The 18,722-nt window shown below is 37.7% G+C and overlaps 1 protein-coding gene across 2 annotated transcripts; it reads right to left on the bottom strand.

Moving 5' to 3' along the window:
• Window positions 1-1,113: 1,113 nt before the first annotated feature.
• LOC145478654 (phenylalanine-4-hydroxylase-like) lies at window positions 1,114-18,645 on the bottom strand. Of its 2 annotated transcripts, XM_081456750.1 has the most exons (15): window positions 18,479-18,645; window positions 18,177-18,275; window positions 11,755-11,929; window positions 8,595-8,606; window positions 6,293-6,381; window positions 5,930-5,997; window positions 5,797-5,847; window positions 5,128-5,226; window positions 4,512-4,558; window positions 3,898-4,033; window positions 3,536-3,605; window positions 3,362-3,418; window positions 2,780-2,875; window positions 2,370-2,503; window positions 1,114-2,185 (listed from the first exon to the last, which is right to left on the bottom strand). In XM_081456750.1, exons 1-15 carry the CDS (start codon window positions 18,542-18,544, stop codon window positions 2,026-2,028), a joined length of 1,359 nt encoding a protein of 452 aa, XP_081312876.1. In that variant the 5' UTR covers window positions 18,545-18,645; the 3' UTR covers window positions 1,114-2,025. The 2 variants fall into 2 exon arrangements, with proteins under 2 accessions (XP_081312876.1, XP_081312877.1); XM_081456751.1 differs by lacking the exon at window positions 8,595-8,606.
• Between the last annotated feature and the right edge of the window lie 77 nt (window positions 18,646-18,722).

Genomic DNA, 18,722 nt, shown 5'->3' with positions numbered 1-18,722 from the left:
TGATCTGATGCAAAATGACCACTCGCAGCGCGCAACTATAATAGACTCGAAACAGGTAATTACTGAAAGATTTTACCATAACTGTCTTGGTTCCTGTCTCATGTATTGGGCATGGCTTCGAAGGCGTTTAAGCCTCCGATAATTTGGGATGGAGGGTGGAGGGGGGGGGGGGGAGGTTGTAACCTTTCTCAGTTTGAAGTTGCTACACGTACAAAAGCAACAGCCTTTTCTACGTTTGCACAACTGACGAATTTCTGAATAGGCTTCAATATTTATTAGTTCTTAGAGACTGTAGTCATTATTACTTCTATTTGTATTCAGTTCGACTGGTAACACAGAAGACAAACACGCGCTGCAGACCTACTTTTTGGTTCCGGCAAGCTCACCCTCATTGACCACTAACGACGCAAAACATATTTTTCAATGCGATGTCAGCGTCATCCATCCTTGCGCTGACGATTAATGATGGTAAATAGCACTAAGTGAAGTTCAATTCGGTCTGTAAGCATACGAGTGATTAGCAAAATCGGACGACCGCGAAGCGGGAGTCCGATTTGTTAATCACGAGTATGATTCCAGACTGAATTGGACGACATGATATCCTGTTCACAATTAATCGTTACCATTACAATTTCTCACAAAACTAAAAGTTTCATTTGAAAAAGAAGTTTTAATAGTCATTTTTAAATGTCACAATTAAAAATATGGAGAATTAGCTTGCAAAATTGCTGTTAAGTTTCTTTGAAAACAGTTACCGGATACTAAACCTCCACAATTTTACAAAGTCAGTCTCTTGAATTGGTTACTATAGTGATTGTAATCAATGTCGTGATTGGTGGATTTAGTGGAGAGGACTTAAAATGATTGGCTCATGTAACCGTCCAATCACAGCCAACTGTCCGATGCTTTGCAGATTAATTAGAGCAAAATACGGCAGTTTATGCACTAATCACGTTTGTGGAGATTGTAACTGTTATGATCAAAGCGATTTTTCAACTGTTTCAACGCGTACGCAATCAAGAAACCATTGAACAAAAACACGTTTATCATCAAAAATGTTGTTACCATACAACGACAAGAAATGTCAGTAGAAAAATATAGACTACCGCGCTAAATATTTAGGCCAGCCATACAGCATAGTGTTAAGTCTCCACGAAACTACAGGCATATTCCTTTGCTTGCACAAACCAAGAACGAATCAAGCCATTCATGTCAGGTTCGATAAATGAACAAAGTGACCCGATTTGAAAATGGATGCCAGTCCATCGCAGCGTTACCCCCAGCATTAAATTCGCCGGTACCCATTTATACAACTGGGTGGAGAGAGGCACTGTGAGAGTAAAGTGTCTTGCCCAAGGACACAACACAATATCCCCGGTCAGGGCTCGAACCCGGACCGCTCGATCCGGAAACGTGCGCACTAACCATGAGGCCACTGCGCCTCCACACTCTAAAGCTTAAGTCATGTCAAAAACTTCAAAGTTATAGACACGTGCAGACTTGTTTATTAAATATTCTCAGGTTTTGCTTACAACAGCTTACATCATTAAATACTTGATTCTATTTAAATACCTCGTTTTAACGCTACTGTCAACCTATGGGAGTTTTTCGTATTCCAAAAATAGGCAACTATGTGAAATTTGTTCTATTCTATTTTGACTAAATTAAAAGACACCTTTCAGTACAGCCAATAGGTTGAGTAAAACTATACTATAGTCGCTTATATAATCCCACACAAGGATAACAACACCTCTCTGAAGAGGATAGTTGGAGCAGGATCCGGTACGTGAGTTTCAGTGCGAGGTACCTGTATATTTTTAAGAAAATACTATATTTTTTCCTTGAAGGAATTCAAGGCACAATATCTACATGTAGAAAAAGCCACTGAATTGCGTTGTTTCTGCGTACAGTACTCTACAGTCTTCCGAGTCGAAAAATATCTTTTTACCGATAAAGTAGGTGTATTTCTAAAACGTTCGAAATATTCGTTTGTTTTCCAGATTCGTTCATCAGTTGTTTCGCAGTCTACTCGTATTTGCTGAGTGCGTCGTGCAGGGTGGACACGTCACCTCTGATGTCATTGGCCAATTTCATTATCTGGTCCTTAGAATCCAGGACTTCCACAGACTGTGTGTACGGGTTGTAACGAACCGAGAAAGGTCTGGGGATTTTGGCAGCAAATTCCCTGAAAGAAAACAAAAACGTAACCATTACAAATAAAACTAAGTATCTGATCTGATCCGTAAGTGACACGAAGGACTTCTAGGGTGACGATAGTACCAGCGACATGGGTAGAAATCTGGAGCGAAAAGGTCGCAAGGCAGGGAACAAGGCCATCAAAAACTCAAACCTTGTAATCATAAAGTTACCTGACTTTTTCCTTTGCAGTTTGAAAACTGTCAGCCACAAAGTACACTGGTTGATACTTAGTTATAGGGTAGCTTTGAACTACAATCTTCTCTGGCTCAAACGGCCTCTTGTCTGGTTCATCAGTCAAACAGTACTACAATAAAACGAAATACCAACTTACTCACATTTTCATCAATTTTCATGACTGTACCCTCAGTTCAACATTTCCCCCTCCTTTTATTTATTTTCCCCTCCTTTCGTCCAGTTGTATCAAAACTCAACTATAATACTGATCTATAATACCCTCTCGCCAAAGTAGATTACCCATAAGAAAATCGGGAGTGTAGATAAAGGACCTTAACTTTGACAAAACAATGACTTTTAATGACCAAGTTTGATTTTAATAAAAAAAAAAACAACCTTAACTCACTTGCAGTTCACCAAAAGAAGACAACAGCCCAGCTCCATAAGCCTTGACTTTTCCTTCTTGTCTACACAATCCAAACTCGATAGTGAACCAGTACAGCTAAAGAGAACAGGATAAGTTGTAAGGCCAGCTAAAACAGTAGAGGACAGGATTTGAAAATAAAGAAAAGTAGGGAGATGAAAATGAAATGTTTATCCCGTTTGGAGTGCAACATTTCTCCAGAATCTAACAATATTGTTTTTATTCTTTGTATAATAACTTATTCTCACTACTTTTAAACCTAAGTCTTTCAACGAATTACTATGAAATCAAATATTATCTGCAAGCATTGTAAGAACATGATCACAGAGAAATCGTAAAATATGTTCGAGAAGTTGTTTAGGAAAATCCCGCGTACTGCAAAGGTTGTCATGTCGTTCCGGCAATGTTCACATACGCCATGCACGTTGCTTAACAACCGCGAACACAGGTGATAATGGGTAATTCCCTTTGACTTGGTCTTTAAACACGTCGTCTCGAACTCCGGCAGATCTCCACGGTCAAGAGTGAAATCTCACGTGACTACAAGTGTATAACGAGCCTTACCGTTGCTAATTTGTCAACCCACTCATCTGGGGCTCCTAAAGATGCCAAACCAATCTCCTGTTGGGAAATAAACGAATGTATGAATGCAAAGGACGAAGGGTAACTTCCCCTCACTGAAACACCTTCATTCATCTCTCATTTGATTTGAATGCCCCTTGAGAAAATCTCATTTACCTGACTAAACTGAGCAAAATCAGGATCAGCGAAAAGCGGTACGTGGCCTATGAGCTCGTGTACAATGTCCCTAAAAAAACGACAAAAACGAACAGTAAATATCACCAAGTGGAGATCAAGGTAAGCTTACCTTGATCTTCTTCTTGATATCACTGATATAATCCAGGGAAAGCGGAATTAAGGCAAAATAGCGAAGTTTCAAGGTGAAATTACAAGTACTAAAACCATTTGCAAGGATGTCGACATTAAGAAATAGACTGGTAATATTATCTTTTTCCTCCTCACCCATCTGTTATACTGTGTATTGACATAATAATACAATATGCTGATTTTTTTTATTTTCGTGTAACCATATTACTTACGGTTCAGGTGTGTACATGGGTGTTGAACCATGACGGATGTACTGAGTTGCATGAAACACACGGAAGGCGAGGCCAGCAAGAAAATCACGTGATGACAGTAGCCCAGCTACTGGACGAAGACTGAACCCTGAACACTCTAAGGAAGAATAGCATACTCAGTAAAATAAAAGCAAGTAACCTTGTTACATCTAGGGTTCTTTTGTAATCTGGTGGGTGATGGATGGCTGATGTTGCAGCTTAAAATTATTATGTATGACTCAAAGCTTCCAGTTTGTCGATCAACTGATCGGTGAGTTGGTTAGATGATCGGCTGTAATTTGCTTTGTTTCATTTTATTCAGTTCCTGTTATGTGCCTCCTTACTAAACAAGATTCTTACATGTAGCCAGCGCTCCTTACCGCGTAATAAGAAACAAATTTACCAGTTTGCAGTAAGCATTCGTAGATTGGTTTTAAAAGTAAGGAAGGCCAAATCGGACTCCAGTTATGTTCAATGGTAAGTTGTTCCAGTTCCCTTTAGTCTTGGTTTTAAAAAAAAAAGGTGGTAATTTGTTACAGATACCGGTACTTTGTTGTCACTTTGTTCAAGGATATTCACAAAATAATAACTAATACCTTTTAAAAACTTTGATACTTCATCCTGCTGTGGAATGTTACCCAGCCTGTGAGTACGAAGAAGAACTGATTCTGAACCCCAAGTAAATTTCACAATTTATAAGCAAGTAAGTGTGCGTCTAAAGTTTTACAGTTAGCTGGCTTGTCCAGCCGAAATATAGTACATCAAATTTTAAATTCTTCCTTCATTGCATCGTTCGCTGCCTTACTTCGATTTAATTTATTAATTCTTCACTTCTTATTTTAAGCCGATTAGATCACTATTGATCTAACGTTCAGCAGGATTGTCGTCCGCGGTTAAACTTGCTTAAAAATTTTGTAATTTTATGTCCATGAATACGTCTTTACGATTCACTCTGTTTTAAAAAAATAAAGACTCGCAATCCATGTGTAGCAATCAGCAGAATCAAAGGTGTAGGGACAAAAAATAGAAAAATTGTGGCCATAACGCGCACCATGTGATCGCGTCAGTGATATTTAGGCTAACCTGAGCTCTATTTAGGCTAACCACAGTGCTATTTCGTCATTTTGCCATTTCTTGTTTTAAGCACGCCCTCTGAGTACTATTAAACTACTAGGCCACCACTTAATAACTATTGCATAAGAACAAACCTACCTGTAGCCGCAGTTTTGCACCAACAGCGGCCACACGTAATTGTGTTCACGACAAGCGTGAGAAGGATAGAGCTTGCTTAACTCAGTAAACACCATATTCCTACAGGGAAACAGCATGTCTCAATTGAATTACACTACTGTCGGATAATATGATAGAACTGAAAATGTTCTCTATAATAAACTACCGTCTATAATTTTCAAGTTAAACAGATCTATGATTTTAATTGTCCCCTCCCCTCCTGTTCAGTGGTCTTGTTTAGAGAAAGACGTAAGTCGACCAATAAGTTATCTCGTGATTATATACAACATATTTACAGCTCATGCTGACTCTGGGGTTCTATTTAACAAATATACTCCATGTTGCCGTGCTTCTGTTCAGTAATAGATCACAGATGACGTCAAATGTGGTAAGAATAAAAAAGTGGCACACGAGGCAATAGCGGAGTGTGTCACCGATGTTCTTATCACATTTTGAAATCTCCTATGATCTATCACAAAACAGACATACTGCAACATGGAATGTACTTGTTCTATATTATAAACAAACAAAAAAAGAATGTTAATGACGTCATCAATGCTTCTGTCCTCCAATAGTTCATAAGTTAGCACCAATTAAAATGTGAGAATAATTTGACTTATTATAATCAGTGATGGAAATACATTCCCTTACCACGTCTTAATCTCATCTTCTGTATACTCCACACGAGGGATAGGCTCACCACTGCAAATAATAATTAGAAATAATTAATGCTTTACCATAAGGTCATTTTGTTTGAATTCATGAACTAACAGGGTATACATACTGTCTATATTTGATTGCAATGTCGGCAAACTCCTTTCTGCGAGCTCGGTACACTTGATCTGTGAAGCCCTTAAAAAAGGAACAAACCACAACATTTTCATCATTAAAATTGATCACAAAAAAAGTACTATGGTATATTACGAACCCACAATGTGACCAGCTACTAGTTGGCTTGATAGCTCATTTGGTAGAGCACTGCACCAGCGTCGCAGAGGTCATGGGTTCGAATCTCTTTTAAGCCTGAATTTATTTCAGGCTTAAATTCACAACATGACTTTACTTAATGCTGGAACATACAAAGCAATCTACAATATATACATTTATTACTTAATTATTGGCAAAAACTAGAGGACAATGTCTTTACCGGATGGTCTGAATCTAGCTCTGCTCCATAGCTCAACACTCTGTTGGCAAATTTGTCCAGGTCAGCAATCTTACGTGGAAACCATGGCACTAAAAGGGAAAAACAAAAATACAAAAACTTGGCATCCTTCTGTAGCTAAATGAAGCAGTTTTATTACACGAACCATTAGCCATCAGTGCTTCTATTAGAAGCAATTTTAAACATCATGATCAAAGATCTTCTTTTAAAATATCTTGAGAGATCTTGAAAAAAAATAACATGATAATTTTTTCCTCAGTGGTACAATAATAATTATTATTGACAACTGAAGGTCGTGTGAAATTAACCATAACTGGAAGGGCACAGCTTCACATGAAAGTAGTATTAAAACTGAGTAAAAATTGCCATGCTTGACTTAAGAGTAGAGTAAGTAGAGATCTGATAAATTAAGCTAGTAACAAAGTTTCAAGGCAGTTAGAAATAAAATCCCTTGAGTTTGTAGCTTGTTTTTTGAATTCTCACAATATAGGGAAGGTAATAGCTCACAATACAGAAAAGGTGATAGCCCCCATTTTCCTGGAAACTGAGAAATTTGAACAACACATTTTAATAAAATAATTAATACATGACATATGTACTAGTTAATAATTAAAATAATTAACTAGTACATGTCATGTATTTGATATTTTGACCCATCACATTATTACATACCATTCTGAAAATAAAGAAAAGGAGTGATCTTCTTAATTAAGACTCAATGAGAAAAAAATCTGATTTTCTTAACATTATTATAAAGTGCTGACTAGTCTGTAGTAAGAAGGCTTCCACAGATAAATTCTGCTTATATATTTAATATACATGTACAGTATTCTGCCTGCTGGCAATGCGAATAAAAATTCCTGGGGAGGTACGTCCTTATATGGGCTATTACTTGTGGGACGTGCTGCTTGGTAGGATATGCTTTTCCAACATTTTAGTCTGGAACTAGGTTCACAGGTCTGAAACAGGGTATCATTTTCCCGTGGGGAGAATACCATATTAAAAGGACAGGCGTGCTCATTGGAAATTTTGAAAAGAACCCCTAAGGCCCCAAAGACCCTGTTTTGTGCGCATGACTTGAAATTTGTTTCACCCCTAAGAGGTACCAATTCAAAAACAACACATTAACTGACACCAACATCTTTCAGCTCAATACCCTAAAAGGTACTGCAAAAGCTCCTGCTGTGGGCCTTTTGAGGCCGAACACCCTAAGAGGTAGCAAAGCCCCTTTTTTAAATTATCCCTAAAAGGTAGGACAAGCACGCCCATCCCTTTTTATATCGAAGTCCCCCCCCACCCCCACACATTTTTCTGGAAACATAGGCGTACCAAAACCTTTGGACTTTGGGGAACGGTGAGCTGCTTGCTCGAAAAAAAAAAAAGAAAAAAAAAAAAACACAGTGCCTAATCGGGTGAGTGTCAAAATCAGGATACAAGTGCACTAAAATTGCAGTTAAAAAAGTGTTCACAATTCTCACATCTAATCATGAAACTGTTATAATTCCAAAAATAGTTATTTTGAAACCTTGCTACCCTATGACCTTGATCAACAGCTTACTAGATCTACAGGTAATAAAATCAGAAACTTAAATGAAAGTGCTCTATGATACCAGCCAAAAACATGACAATCTATTTACTATTAAAAGGTTAATATAAAAAACTAACATGCAGCAAATATACAAAGATTGTTGCACACAGATTAGGCACAGGGTTGTGCACCTACTGGCGCAAAGACCAATGATGCGCATGTAAACACAGAAACATTGCAGTTGTTTTCATTTCAAAATTACACCTTTTGTGTTAATTTGTGGACTATCATATCTCTAGAAGATATCATATGCTCAAAATAAGCTTAATTAGAATGCCATGAGCAACTTGTAAGTTGCCCACAGCTGGGCTTTAAATTTTTACCACATGAGCACCTCTGGAAAGAATAACTTCATGAACAGGATAATGAAGACATGCAGTAAATAGTACAAGTCCGAAAAGCCAATGCTTGGCTCTATTGATAATTTCCAGCTCTTTATTAATTATATAAATACAGGCTTTGAGTTCATACCTGTATTTATCACATTTAATATAATTTATATATATATTAAACAAATTACTTGGATGAAGGTATTCAGCTGTTACCCACATTTAGTAACTTAAAAAGATATGACTGTACTGTGAATTAAATCCTTTTTCACTGGATCTGGTGAGAAATAGAAACTGTACTGTCTGATCGTAAATTGTGTCACACATTGACCTAGACTACATCACAAATCAAAGTTTACCAACTTACCATCAGCCAGGTCTGATGATCATGAGTTGCAATCAAACCATGACAACAAATTAGTTGTACGTTGTACACAAGAAAAATCAAAAGATATATTTAGTAAATTAACCAGAACTGCACCAAACTTTTATTTCATATATCCACGTGTTACATATTACATTTACTTTGACCCACAATTCAAACCATAGGAACTTCTACTGAAAACAAACTACAGTACATCTGTGCAGTTTACAAACACTGGTGCTGGTGAATGCAATGCATGTTACATTAGATCACATTAGTTTAGTATTGCAGATGCCTGCAGCTTCCATACTCTGCCATTTTTTGTATATGGACCTTAGGACTTCATCTCAAAATTAGAGTTATTATTAAATAAAAATAAAATTTTCTAGTTGTTAGTTTCCTCTATGTTAGCTACTCAATTTACCACTAATTAAACTCCTCTTTTGACCAGTAAGTTCCTTCTTCCTTATCTAGGTAAAGGTAAGGTTAAGTCTGCATACAAGCCAAGTGGCCCATCAGGCTGGAGCTTATCCCAGATTATGTAGTATGAAGCCACTAGGAGACAGTATTTCTACTACCCCCCTGGATGGGATGCTAGTCCATCGCAGGGTTACCCCCAGCATTAAATTCACCAGTACCCATTTATACACCTGGGTGGAGAGAGACACTGTGAGAGTAAAGTGTCTTGCCCGACAGCACAACACAATGTCCATGGGAAGGGCTAGACCCCGGGACCGCTTGATCCGAAGATGAGCACACTAACCTGATGAGGCCATTGTGCCTTCCTTACAACATGCTGTTTATTTAATTAGCTTAAAAATGTTCTGCAACTATTATGTAAGATTAATTTTGTGTTAACAAATGGTTGATAGTCTTGATCATCAACAATCCACATAATTTACCATTAATATGCATCAATCATTGCCTTCACAAGTTTGGTGGCTCCTATAAGAGCCATTTTTATTCATAAGCATATAAGCTCACATTTCCTGCTGTTAAACAGCATTTTTAAGGTTGCTATTCTAGAGCAGCTAAACGTCGCTCGGTAGGGAATCTCTATTACGCCACAAAGCTGTCTACATTGTTGCACTGAGCTGTGATCAAAAAAGCTTCGAAAACTATACTTTTGTCCAGTTATATATACGTCTCCTGGTGAAATGACATGTCTATACTATTGTAGGACTAAAAGTATAGGTGTAAGGATTTCAGTTTGAAGTATTCTCTGTTTTCAAGTATTCTCTGTTAGTGAGTTTACATTCAATAAGTCAACGAATGTATACATGTAAAGCATCTTTGTCAAGACTTTCTCTCTAGAACAGAACTTTTTTCCAGGCCCCTCCTGCAGATCTGCCACTCCGTTGTCGAAGGCTAGTGGGTCAAACTACATGCCAATTCGCAGAAATCATACACCATATCCTTGAATCTATACGGCAAATACGTGACTGTGTGAATGCGCTAATGATGTAATTTGCCCCTGCTGTGGGGGAGGGGGCAAATTGGCGAATGAATCCGTCCAAAAAATTCTCAATACAAACTGGATTAGGATAATGCATTACACCATGTGAATGTTACAATATAATTTTAGAATAAAAATTTCAATCTTTGGAAATACATTCATTTATTAGTTAATAATTACATTGTATAAAAAATTTTACATCAAGCTAAAGTTAAACCATGTTACTGCATGTGGAACCAGGCCGCTATCTCAAACTCAAACCATTCTCCTTAAGATATAAAATAATAATGTTCAGCCATGTATTAAGTGCCAGACCAAAGGGTCAGAGAGGTGCAAATGTCATATAAGGCATTTCCTTCAATGAAATTTAAGCTTAAATATTATTATTAATAAATATTAATACTACATCATGTTTTCCTGTGAAGCACTCAAACTCAAAATTGCTTGAAGTTTTATTGTATTTTAAATCAGGGACTTTTGATGGGGCAAATTGAACTTTAAATAAATTGTTTATTTGATATTTTATTTTTCTAATGTTTAATTACAATCATCTTATATTTCAGGATATGATTTTCTCCTGTATGGTCATTTTTGATCCCCTTCAGAAATTTAGGTAGCACCCTAAGATAACTTGTTTAATATTGACTCAATAAGTGTGCAAAACATAATAAATTGTGCAGGTGAAAAAAAAAACATTTTATAGCAGTAAATGTAAATCTTGTTTCAACAAAATAAACAAAAAGATAAACTAATTCACCCCTGAAGGGAAGCAACATCAGAAAAATTTCATTAAAAGCTGAAAACATTTTGTCACAGGGTTTAAGAAATATTCTTGTGAGAGCACAAACCACTCCTGTCAGCTACACCTGATCTTTGTTTCCTACAGATTGACATGCATGGTAGACTCAGGTAGACAAGTTCCCCACACAGTTATACATGTATATCATGATAGCCAAATACTAAAGTTTACTGCAAGATAGCAGGCTGGGCAGGAGTAGTTTGTCATCAGTAACAAGAAGGCCCAAAGGAACTTCCATATATTATCAACAAGGTTGGAGATGCTCATCATCTTGCTTAGGGGTATACAATGTACATGTAAATCAAGGATTCTGGTCTCCCTTAGGGTGTTTATTATGAAATGCCACAGACTGTTTTAAGCTGTGAAAGTATCTTTTAGGGTGCACTTGAAGAATTTGTAATAAAAAACACTCTCATTTCTGTTTCTTATAGGCTCAATTTCCACCAGTCTCTCAAGTTCAGTCTACTACACGTAGCACAGGCTCAATTTCCTGAACAGGGCTGGTAACTGAGCCTATTCTGTTTTAGCGGTAATCTTTTCGGGGTCAAATAAAGTTTTACCATACCCAGATTGGTCTTCTTTAAGGGTTTAATTCAAATTTTCCGATGAGCACCTCTGACCTTTTCAACCTTTTCATATGAGAGTCCCCCTCCTGGGCGAGAAGGACCACCTTCATATCAAATTGGTTTACATTGGTGGAAAAAAGTTATTAAGTCAGACATGCATCTTCATTCTTGTGAGTCAATCTTAAGGTCCCCACAGAATTTCAGGGAGTAATCAACAAAATTACATTCTGTGACTACTTCATTTTCAGCTTTTACGAGTTTTTCTAGATATGCTACATATCTAGACTCAATGGTTTTATGAACAGGAAGGTTTGGGAATTTAGTTTAAAGTACCATACATACCTCCTCCTCCATCTTCTGAATGCAGAGTTATTGACAAAGCTTGGTCTTTCAAAGCGTTCAAAAACTTTTCAAGCTTGGCTCCTTGGAGTTCTTCACAATCCACAAAGAAATCATACTCTGTCTTGGAGCGTTTAGATGGACGCGATTCAATGTGTGACATGTTAACATTATGATCCTGTGAAAAGTGACATAAAATACACCAGGTAATGAGATATTGCTTGGTTTTTCTTTTGGTTGGACACAAAAGGATTTAACATGGATGTTCCCGCCCATTGTTACTATGCATCCTTTCTACGCACAAATTTCATGTCACAATATCAAGTGCACGCTAAGGCAGAATTAATATAAACAAGTATTGGGTTTGGCACCAGGTGCGCTAACTTCACCTACAATTTACTCTCTTGGATGCTTGGTGACCCCCATTTTTCTTTCTGTAGATCAATTCCTTTCCCAATTTTATCCATTTTAACGAAAAATGAACAAGAAATCTATTCATGAGAAGTTACAAATATTTTGCTTTTTCTGCTCTCGTGTGAGCAAAGTGTTCTTCAAGTGTGGACAGGCAAGGTTAAAATTTCTTTATCTAGGCCTATTGAACCTTGACGAACAGCATCAGCTCCAAAGGTTTACTTAATATAATTAGTTGTGTTGAATTCAGTAAGTTTACCTGTCTAAATTTCATTAAATGTAGCTTTTTTATGTCCGATAGTTGTAAGCTAACTTCATCTTAAAACAACAAAAACCTCTAAAAACCCATGGTCTTTAACATGCCTTACTGTATCATGAGCATAGTAACCAACCATTTTTTTGGCTTTTTGGCAAAAGTTTTGGCAGAAGTCTTAACCTGATTTCATGATAAGTTTTAAAAAAATCTATTCATGGGAACCTTTTGGACGTGAGCATTCTTAAATTTGAATTTCCGTAGTATTGACTTTTTTCATTCCTCTTTTTCTCTCCTTTTCTTTTGAGGTTTTGTTCTCCTTGCGGTTGTCTTAGGTTCTCTTTGGTTTAGAGAGGATATTAACTCATTGCCTAACGTTTATTATATGCATCTCTGGCCTATCTCAATTCATCTGTCATACTTGTTTTGTTTGGGAATGAAGCATATGTAAGACTCTATCCTACTTTATTAGAGGGGGGCGAATAGGGGTATGCAAATCCACCGATCCGTGCCTTTTTTCCGCCAAATCCGTTGATCCACCAATGTTTTTGTTCAAATCCGAAACCACAACCACATCCTGAAGAGTGAAACAGGAGTGTGCAAGTTCAAATTAAGGTGGCCGAACACAGTTTTCGCGTGCGCTTTTGCTGATGCAATTCAGCGCGTGCACAAGGATTCCAAAAAAACATGCCGTCAATAGAGTGATCATTTTATTTACTCAACACCCGCACTATCTGTGCTATTTTTCTCTATAATTGAACGCAGTGTATTGATGGCTTAAGTCTTTTATCACAAAGATATGTTAGAAAAGATAATGATGCAAAGAACCCAACAATTCTCAGCTTTTTCTGTGTTACTGAAAGAACCCAGTTAAATGCAGTGCATGCGTAGTAAGTCAAAAAATTGCGATGGAATGAAAAATGGCACCCTTGGAAATACGGCTATTTCTTGAGAACCACTCATTAGAATTTCACGAAATTTGGCACGAAAATACTTTAGGAAATAAGTAACTGGATTATTGAAAATAATTGAACTTTAAGAAAGGAAATTCTAGATATTCCAGTGAACCTTCAACAAAGGATAATTAAAGATCTCTCTGTTAAATTATTAGCAAAATGGTGTTAACTTGTGAGAATCGTTACAAGTTTGTTGCACGCAAATTATAAAGAAAATCTAATGACTAGATTTTCTACAAATAAACAAAAACAATTTTAAAGGCCATTTTATTCTTATTCATGCTGCCATGGCAACAGCATGTCAGTTCAACCATCAAAAAACCAAGGTTTGTGTTGTTAACTTGCTTGCTGCCATTTTTGGCAACTGAGAGATCAAAGGTTTTAGAGAAAAAGGTGAATGAAGTACAGGTATCAAAAACTGTGTTCAGCCACCTTAAAGGTAAATTGGTAAATGTGAATACCATTGTTAATATCACCCAAATAGTAAAGACGGCAACATGCTTGATGACTATAACACAGTACAATTCCAATAACAGTCTCACACCTGATTTTAAATGAGCTTCGTTCAAAAACAGAAATAATTTGGATGAACTCACTAAGATATCGACCAAGGCTGAAGAAAGATCTATGATCCACATTATTTTGTTTAGGACCAAAGATCCAAACATCGAGACAGGCACAATCCGGAATCTGCGCCAAAATTTACAGCTGATCCACGATCCACTGTGTTTTCAAAATCTGTGAATCCGCTTGATTTACCGCAAAAATCCACAATCTGTGTGCTTTTTAAGGCCAAATCTGTCGATCCAAAAACCTACTCACCCCCCTCTCGTTAGTTGATTATCAAAAACATCAGCTGGCATTAAAAGTTATGATGTCACAAGTAGATCAAGAAAAATGGTCTCTCAATACCAGTTGTAGCTGGTTCAGGAGTCGAATAGGGTTAAACAACAAGACCAAAACTGTAAATTAAAGCAATTGCATATTATCTTCAATACTCAACTGAAGGACTTATTTGTCTGGGATGAATGTGACACAGCACTGAAACAGCATCATAGCAGAAATGAAATGACGATGAAAAGAAAGACTTTTGTTGATGTTATGATACCAAAGGAAAGAAATAAGAAAACCAAGGAGCATCTTGCGCGCTCTTAGATGTTCAACGTTTACTAGACTGTTCACAGTCCCCTACTTCTCCGTGAGATCGTAGATGTCGATCATTGAGTTCGATGGGCGGCCATCTTGGTCTCTTGATGCGAGCGAAACTGGGGAGAGTACAAAATGCCCGTGGGTAGTGGCGGTGGGGTTAATAGCGTGGGGGTGACAGGGCGGAAAAAATAGGGAGACTGTAACAGCTTCACTCTCTCTGGTGTTTGCTGCGTTAGTTGCTCCAGCAACGGCAACACCTGATTGGTCAATGGGACAATAGAGTTCATCAGAGCTTAGCAGAGTGTTGACAACTTGAGTGACAGAAAGTGACATTCTTCACTTCGCAGCTCAGGCCAAAATGGCGTCGATTTCAAGAGAATTTTCTGGAGAATGTTTTGATTTCGATTGTCTGTCTGCTTCTTGTCTTGGAGGATTGGTGTTAAAGCGCGAGCAAAAGGAGGCCGTTTCTTGTTTACTCAAAGGAAAAGATGCTTTGGCGGTTCTTCCAACTGGTTTTGGCAAGAGTTTAATTTATCAAAGTTTTGTTTTGGCAAAGGAAATGGCTGAAAGCTCCATTGGTTGTTCTTATTTCCGACTGAAATTTTACAGTTAATGCCACAAAGACAGCACACATCTGAATAATTGGAATTCTCTGCGGGCTTTGCCGCTTTTCTTGGAGTCAGAGAAGAGTTCTTCCGTCCCGCATTCATTCGACGCAACTTAGTAAACCTTCAAAATGTTTCGAAATTCACAACACAGTAACATGTATTCATATCATCATCCCTGATTTGACAGGTTTTTTCTCAGGAGAGAGGATTGTTAATTGATTTGATTAACGGAGGCGCCAAACTGGCGGCCACGCCCCTTGAACACGAGACAGAGTGAAGCTGTTACAGTCTCCCTATTTTTTCCGCCGGCCGTGCCCTCCACCTCCCCTACCCATGGGCATTTTGTACTCTCTCCAGTTTCGCTCGCATCATGAGATCAAGATGGCGGCCCGTCGAGCTCAACGATCAACATCTACCATCTCACAGAAAAATAGGGGACTGTGAACAGTCTAAACGTTTACAAAATCCCCTGCATTACAGTACTTTCAGTAAGACCTGGCTCCCACCGGAGCTCCGGCGGGTACTCTCTTGCCAATCGCCGGCTGTATTCCTGCATTAATGTTCTTATGGAATCAAATAAAAAGGAACTAGCAATTCACCCTATTAAATGGTTAGCTATTATTGGAAAGCTAATAAAAACATAAAAAAAAACCACCCAAATAGTTAATTTATACACTACCCTGTGATTTTACCACTTTAAAAGCCACAAGTAGTCGTTTTTCATTTGCGTATTAAATGTAACGTTGTCATAAACATCATCGTCACTAAAGGTCACACTCCAGCACACATTACATGATATACCTTGTGTTTTAAGAAACCTCGTTTTCATGCATCGTCAGTTCCACGATGAAGCGGCAGCAGTCCGTACTGTAGTTTCTGCCTGCTTCTAGTTCAACTTCAAAAAGCTCACAAATGTAATCAGTTAAGTTTTTAATATGGTGTAAGAAGTTAACATCAAGCCAAGTCTCATGTATCACAAATGACTTTGGTTTTCAAAAGGTCTTGACTTCAGTATGTAACTTAATTTTCCACACAGTTCGCTTTTGCGTTCAGGCCTTGCTACTTAGTATCGATGTTTGCATCTTGAACAATACTTTTACAAAATACTAAATCTCAAAAAATACTTTTTTCTGATAAAAAAAAGGGTGTCTGGAAAACCCGAATAGCGAATAGTCACGAATAGCGAGCGAATAGTCCCAAATAGCGAATAGCGAATAGTACTAGCTAATAGTGAGAATAGTCTCGAATAGTGCGAATAGTGGTGAACAGTCTCGGATAGTGGCAAATAGTGGCAAAAAGTGGCAAATCATAACAAATGGGGTACCCAGTATCTCGCAGTCAACCTCACAGCAACATAGGATGAGATTTTCCCGCTAAAAAGCAGAGACACTTATCAGAACAAAAGGTGTTTCTAAATGTAGTTTCTTCCATTTTAACCGCTGCAAAAGCGTAAATATGTTTTTGTTAGGTTATCCTTGTGTTTTCTGCTTTCTTAATGTCGGCGATGGACAGCCTTAGCCTGAGTCTGGAGAAGAACAGGTAATAAATTCACTGAAATTCTGTTGCTTATTTGGATAATTAATTAACGCAGGATATTAGACCTAAAGCGGTGACTATTGACGACTATTCGTCACTATTCCCCACTTTATGCGACTGTTTGCCACTATTCGCACTATTTGAGACTATTCACACTATTCGGGACTATTCATTATTCGCTATTCGTGACTATTTGCTATTCACTATTCAGGTTTTCCAGACACCCTAAAAATAATGATGCTTGGGTGTTAATATTTTGCCTCAAATCACTGGAAATTGTGTTCCGAGGTTCCCGATTTCAAAAATTTTCTATACCCCCTTAGAGGACAAGGGGCCTTTGGCCCCTTTTATCAGCTCCAGCAGATGCTAACAAAAGGGAGACACCTACTTCAAATCTTACTGAAAGCACTGGCATTATATAAATGACAGTTAACTGGACATACATGTATTTCCCTTAAAAATAGTGATCCCTTTAAAAAAATGCAAAGCCCGTTTTTAGGTCCCACAATTATAAACAGGTAAAAAAATAATGCAGAAAAGCAGGAAAATGTATAAATAAGTCAACCACATTCACTGCTTTGTCTAATTCGTAGAATTTTGTTCCAAATATGGGACAAATTATACATGCAATTGAAGATCCTTATCCATTATGACTGAATTGCAGCTGTTCATAAGGTAAAAAAAGCAACAAATTTTTATGACAGTTCATGTCAGCATGTCATCTGTTCAAATATATTCCACAGACATAATCATTTCGACAATTTTCATCCGCCAAGACATTTTCACAAGTTGGCAACTTTTTGTCTGTTGATAAATTCCCATCAGTCTAGTGAACTGACACCAGAAAAAACAGTTTTAACCACCTTATAACGATATCTGCAAAATTCCTGCTTTGTACATGTGCATCTAAGTTACTAAAATGCCATTCTTGGATATAAGACAAGATTCTGATGGTAGGAAGCATATGAACGTCTCCAAACTACAATATCAAAGGGTTCCAAAAAATTCAAATAGAAAACAACAGAGCCTCTTCAATGACCATCCACACCCTCCCCCTCAACCTCACCTTCACCCATCCCCACTCCATTCCAGTAGCTTTTTCATCTTTGCTGCTTTGGGATGAGTATTAGCTCTTGGCCTAGCTAGGAGGGCCATGAGTTTATCAATTACCTTGGTGTAATTTGTCAAGTGTTGCCCTCAGAAAATAAAGTCGTCATCAATTTATTATTATCAAATTTAAAATTTGCATATTCAAATAAGGTGGTGAAATTCGTTTGTCTTGTGTCATCATGCATAAGGGCTGCAAGTAGGCTAGAAATACATGTATATTTATAACTTGATAATAAATATATAGCACCATTTCTACGTTCATGGCGCTTTACAAAGAAACGTGGTAAACTATACAATCAGTAATAAACTCTAAGACTTGAGTACACAAAGAACAAGGTTTAAAAACTAAGTAATAAAAACTGAATTGTAGGCATTGTTAAAACTATGCTTACAATGTCTTACCTCAAAAAGTTTCAGAGCCCTGGCTAGGGACCCCACTTTCTCTTTTAACGCAAACACTAATGATGTATGTTTCTTTTCTCCAGTTTCTGCCTGATGTTTCTGCGTAAAAATAGTACTATTTAAGCCTTATATATGAAATAATCCACACAATAGTCTTGCTACTGTAGCCTCTACTGTGGGCGGATTGATTAGCATGATCGCAAAACAACTTTCAACTTGGTGTTCTATCTGTGAAACAAGTACACAGAACCAACTCAGTTGTTTAGGATTAGAGTTTGACGAGAAATTAAACTGGAAATTACCTTTCGATTGCTTGCATCTTCGTCCGTATCGAAGTGTTTTCTTTTCCCCGCTACCGCTGCGTCCATGTTGTTCGCCTTTGTATCTCGAAAGAACTGCGCAATGTTGACCACGTGACCAGAACCTGGGGGCGTGAGTGGAGGTGTGGTTTTCAGTACCACCAATCAGACCACAGGCCGCCCAAGCTCTGTTTATAAACCACACGAGCAACGCAATATGGCATCGAATTATAAGGGTTTATATGGG

This window comes from Orbicella franksi, chromosome 2 (assembly GCF_964199315.1).
Source record: "Orbicella franksi chromosome 2, jaOrbFran1.1, whole genome shotgun sequence".
Lineage (NCBI taxonomy): Eukaryota > Metazoa > Cnidaria > Anthozoa > Scleractinia > Merulinidae > Orbicella > Orbicella franksi.
Note: the sequence above shows the minus strand (reverse complement) of the source record. Positions and strands in the feature narration are given on the sequence as shown.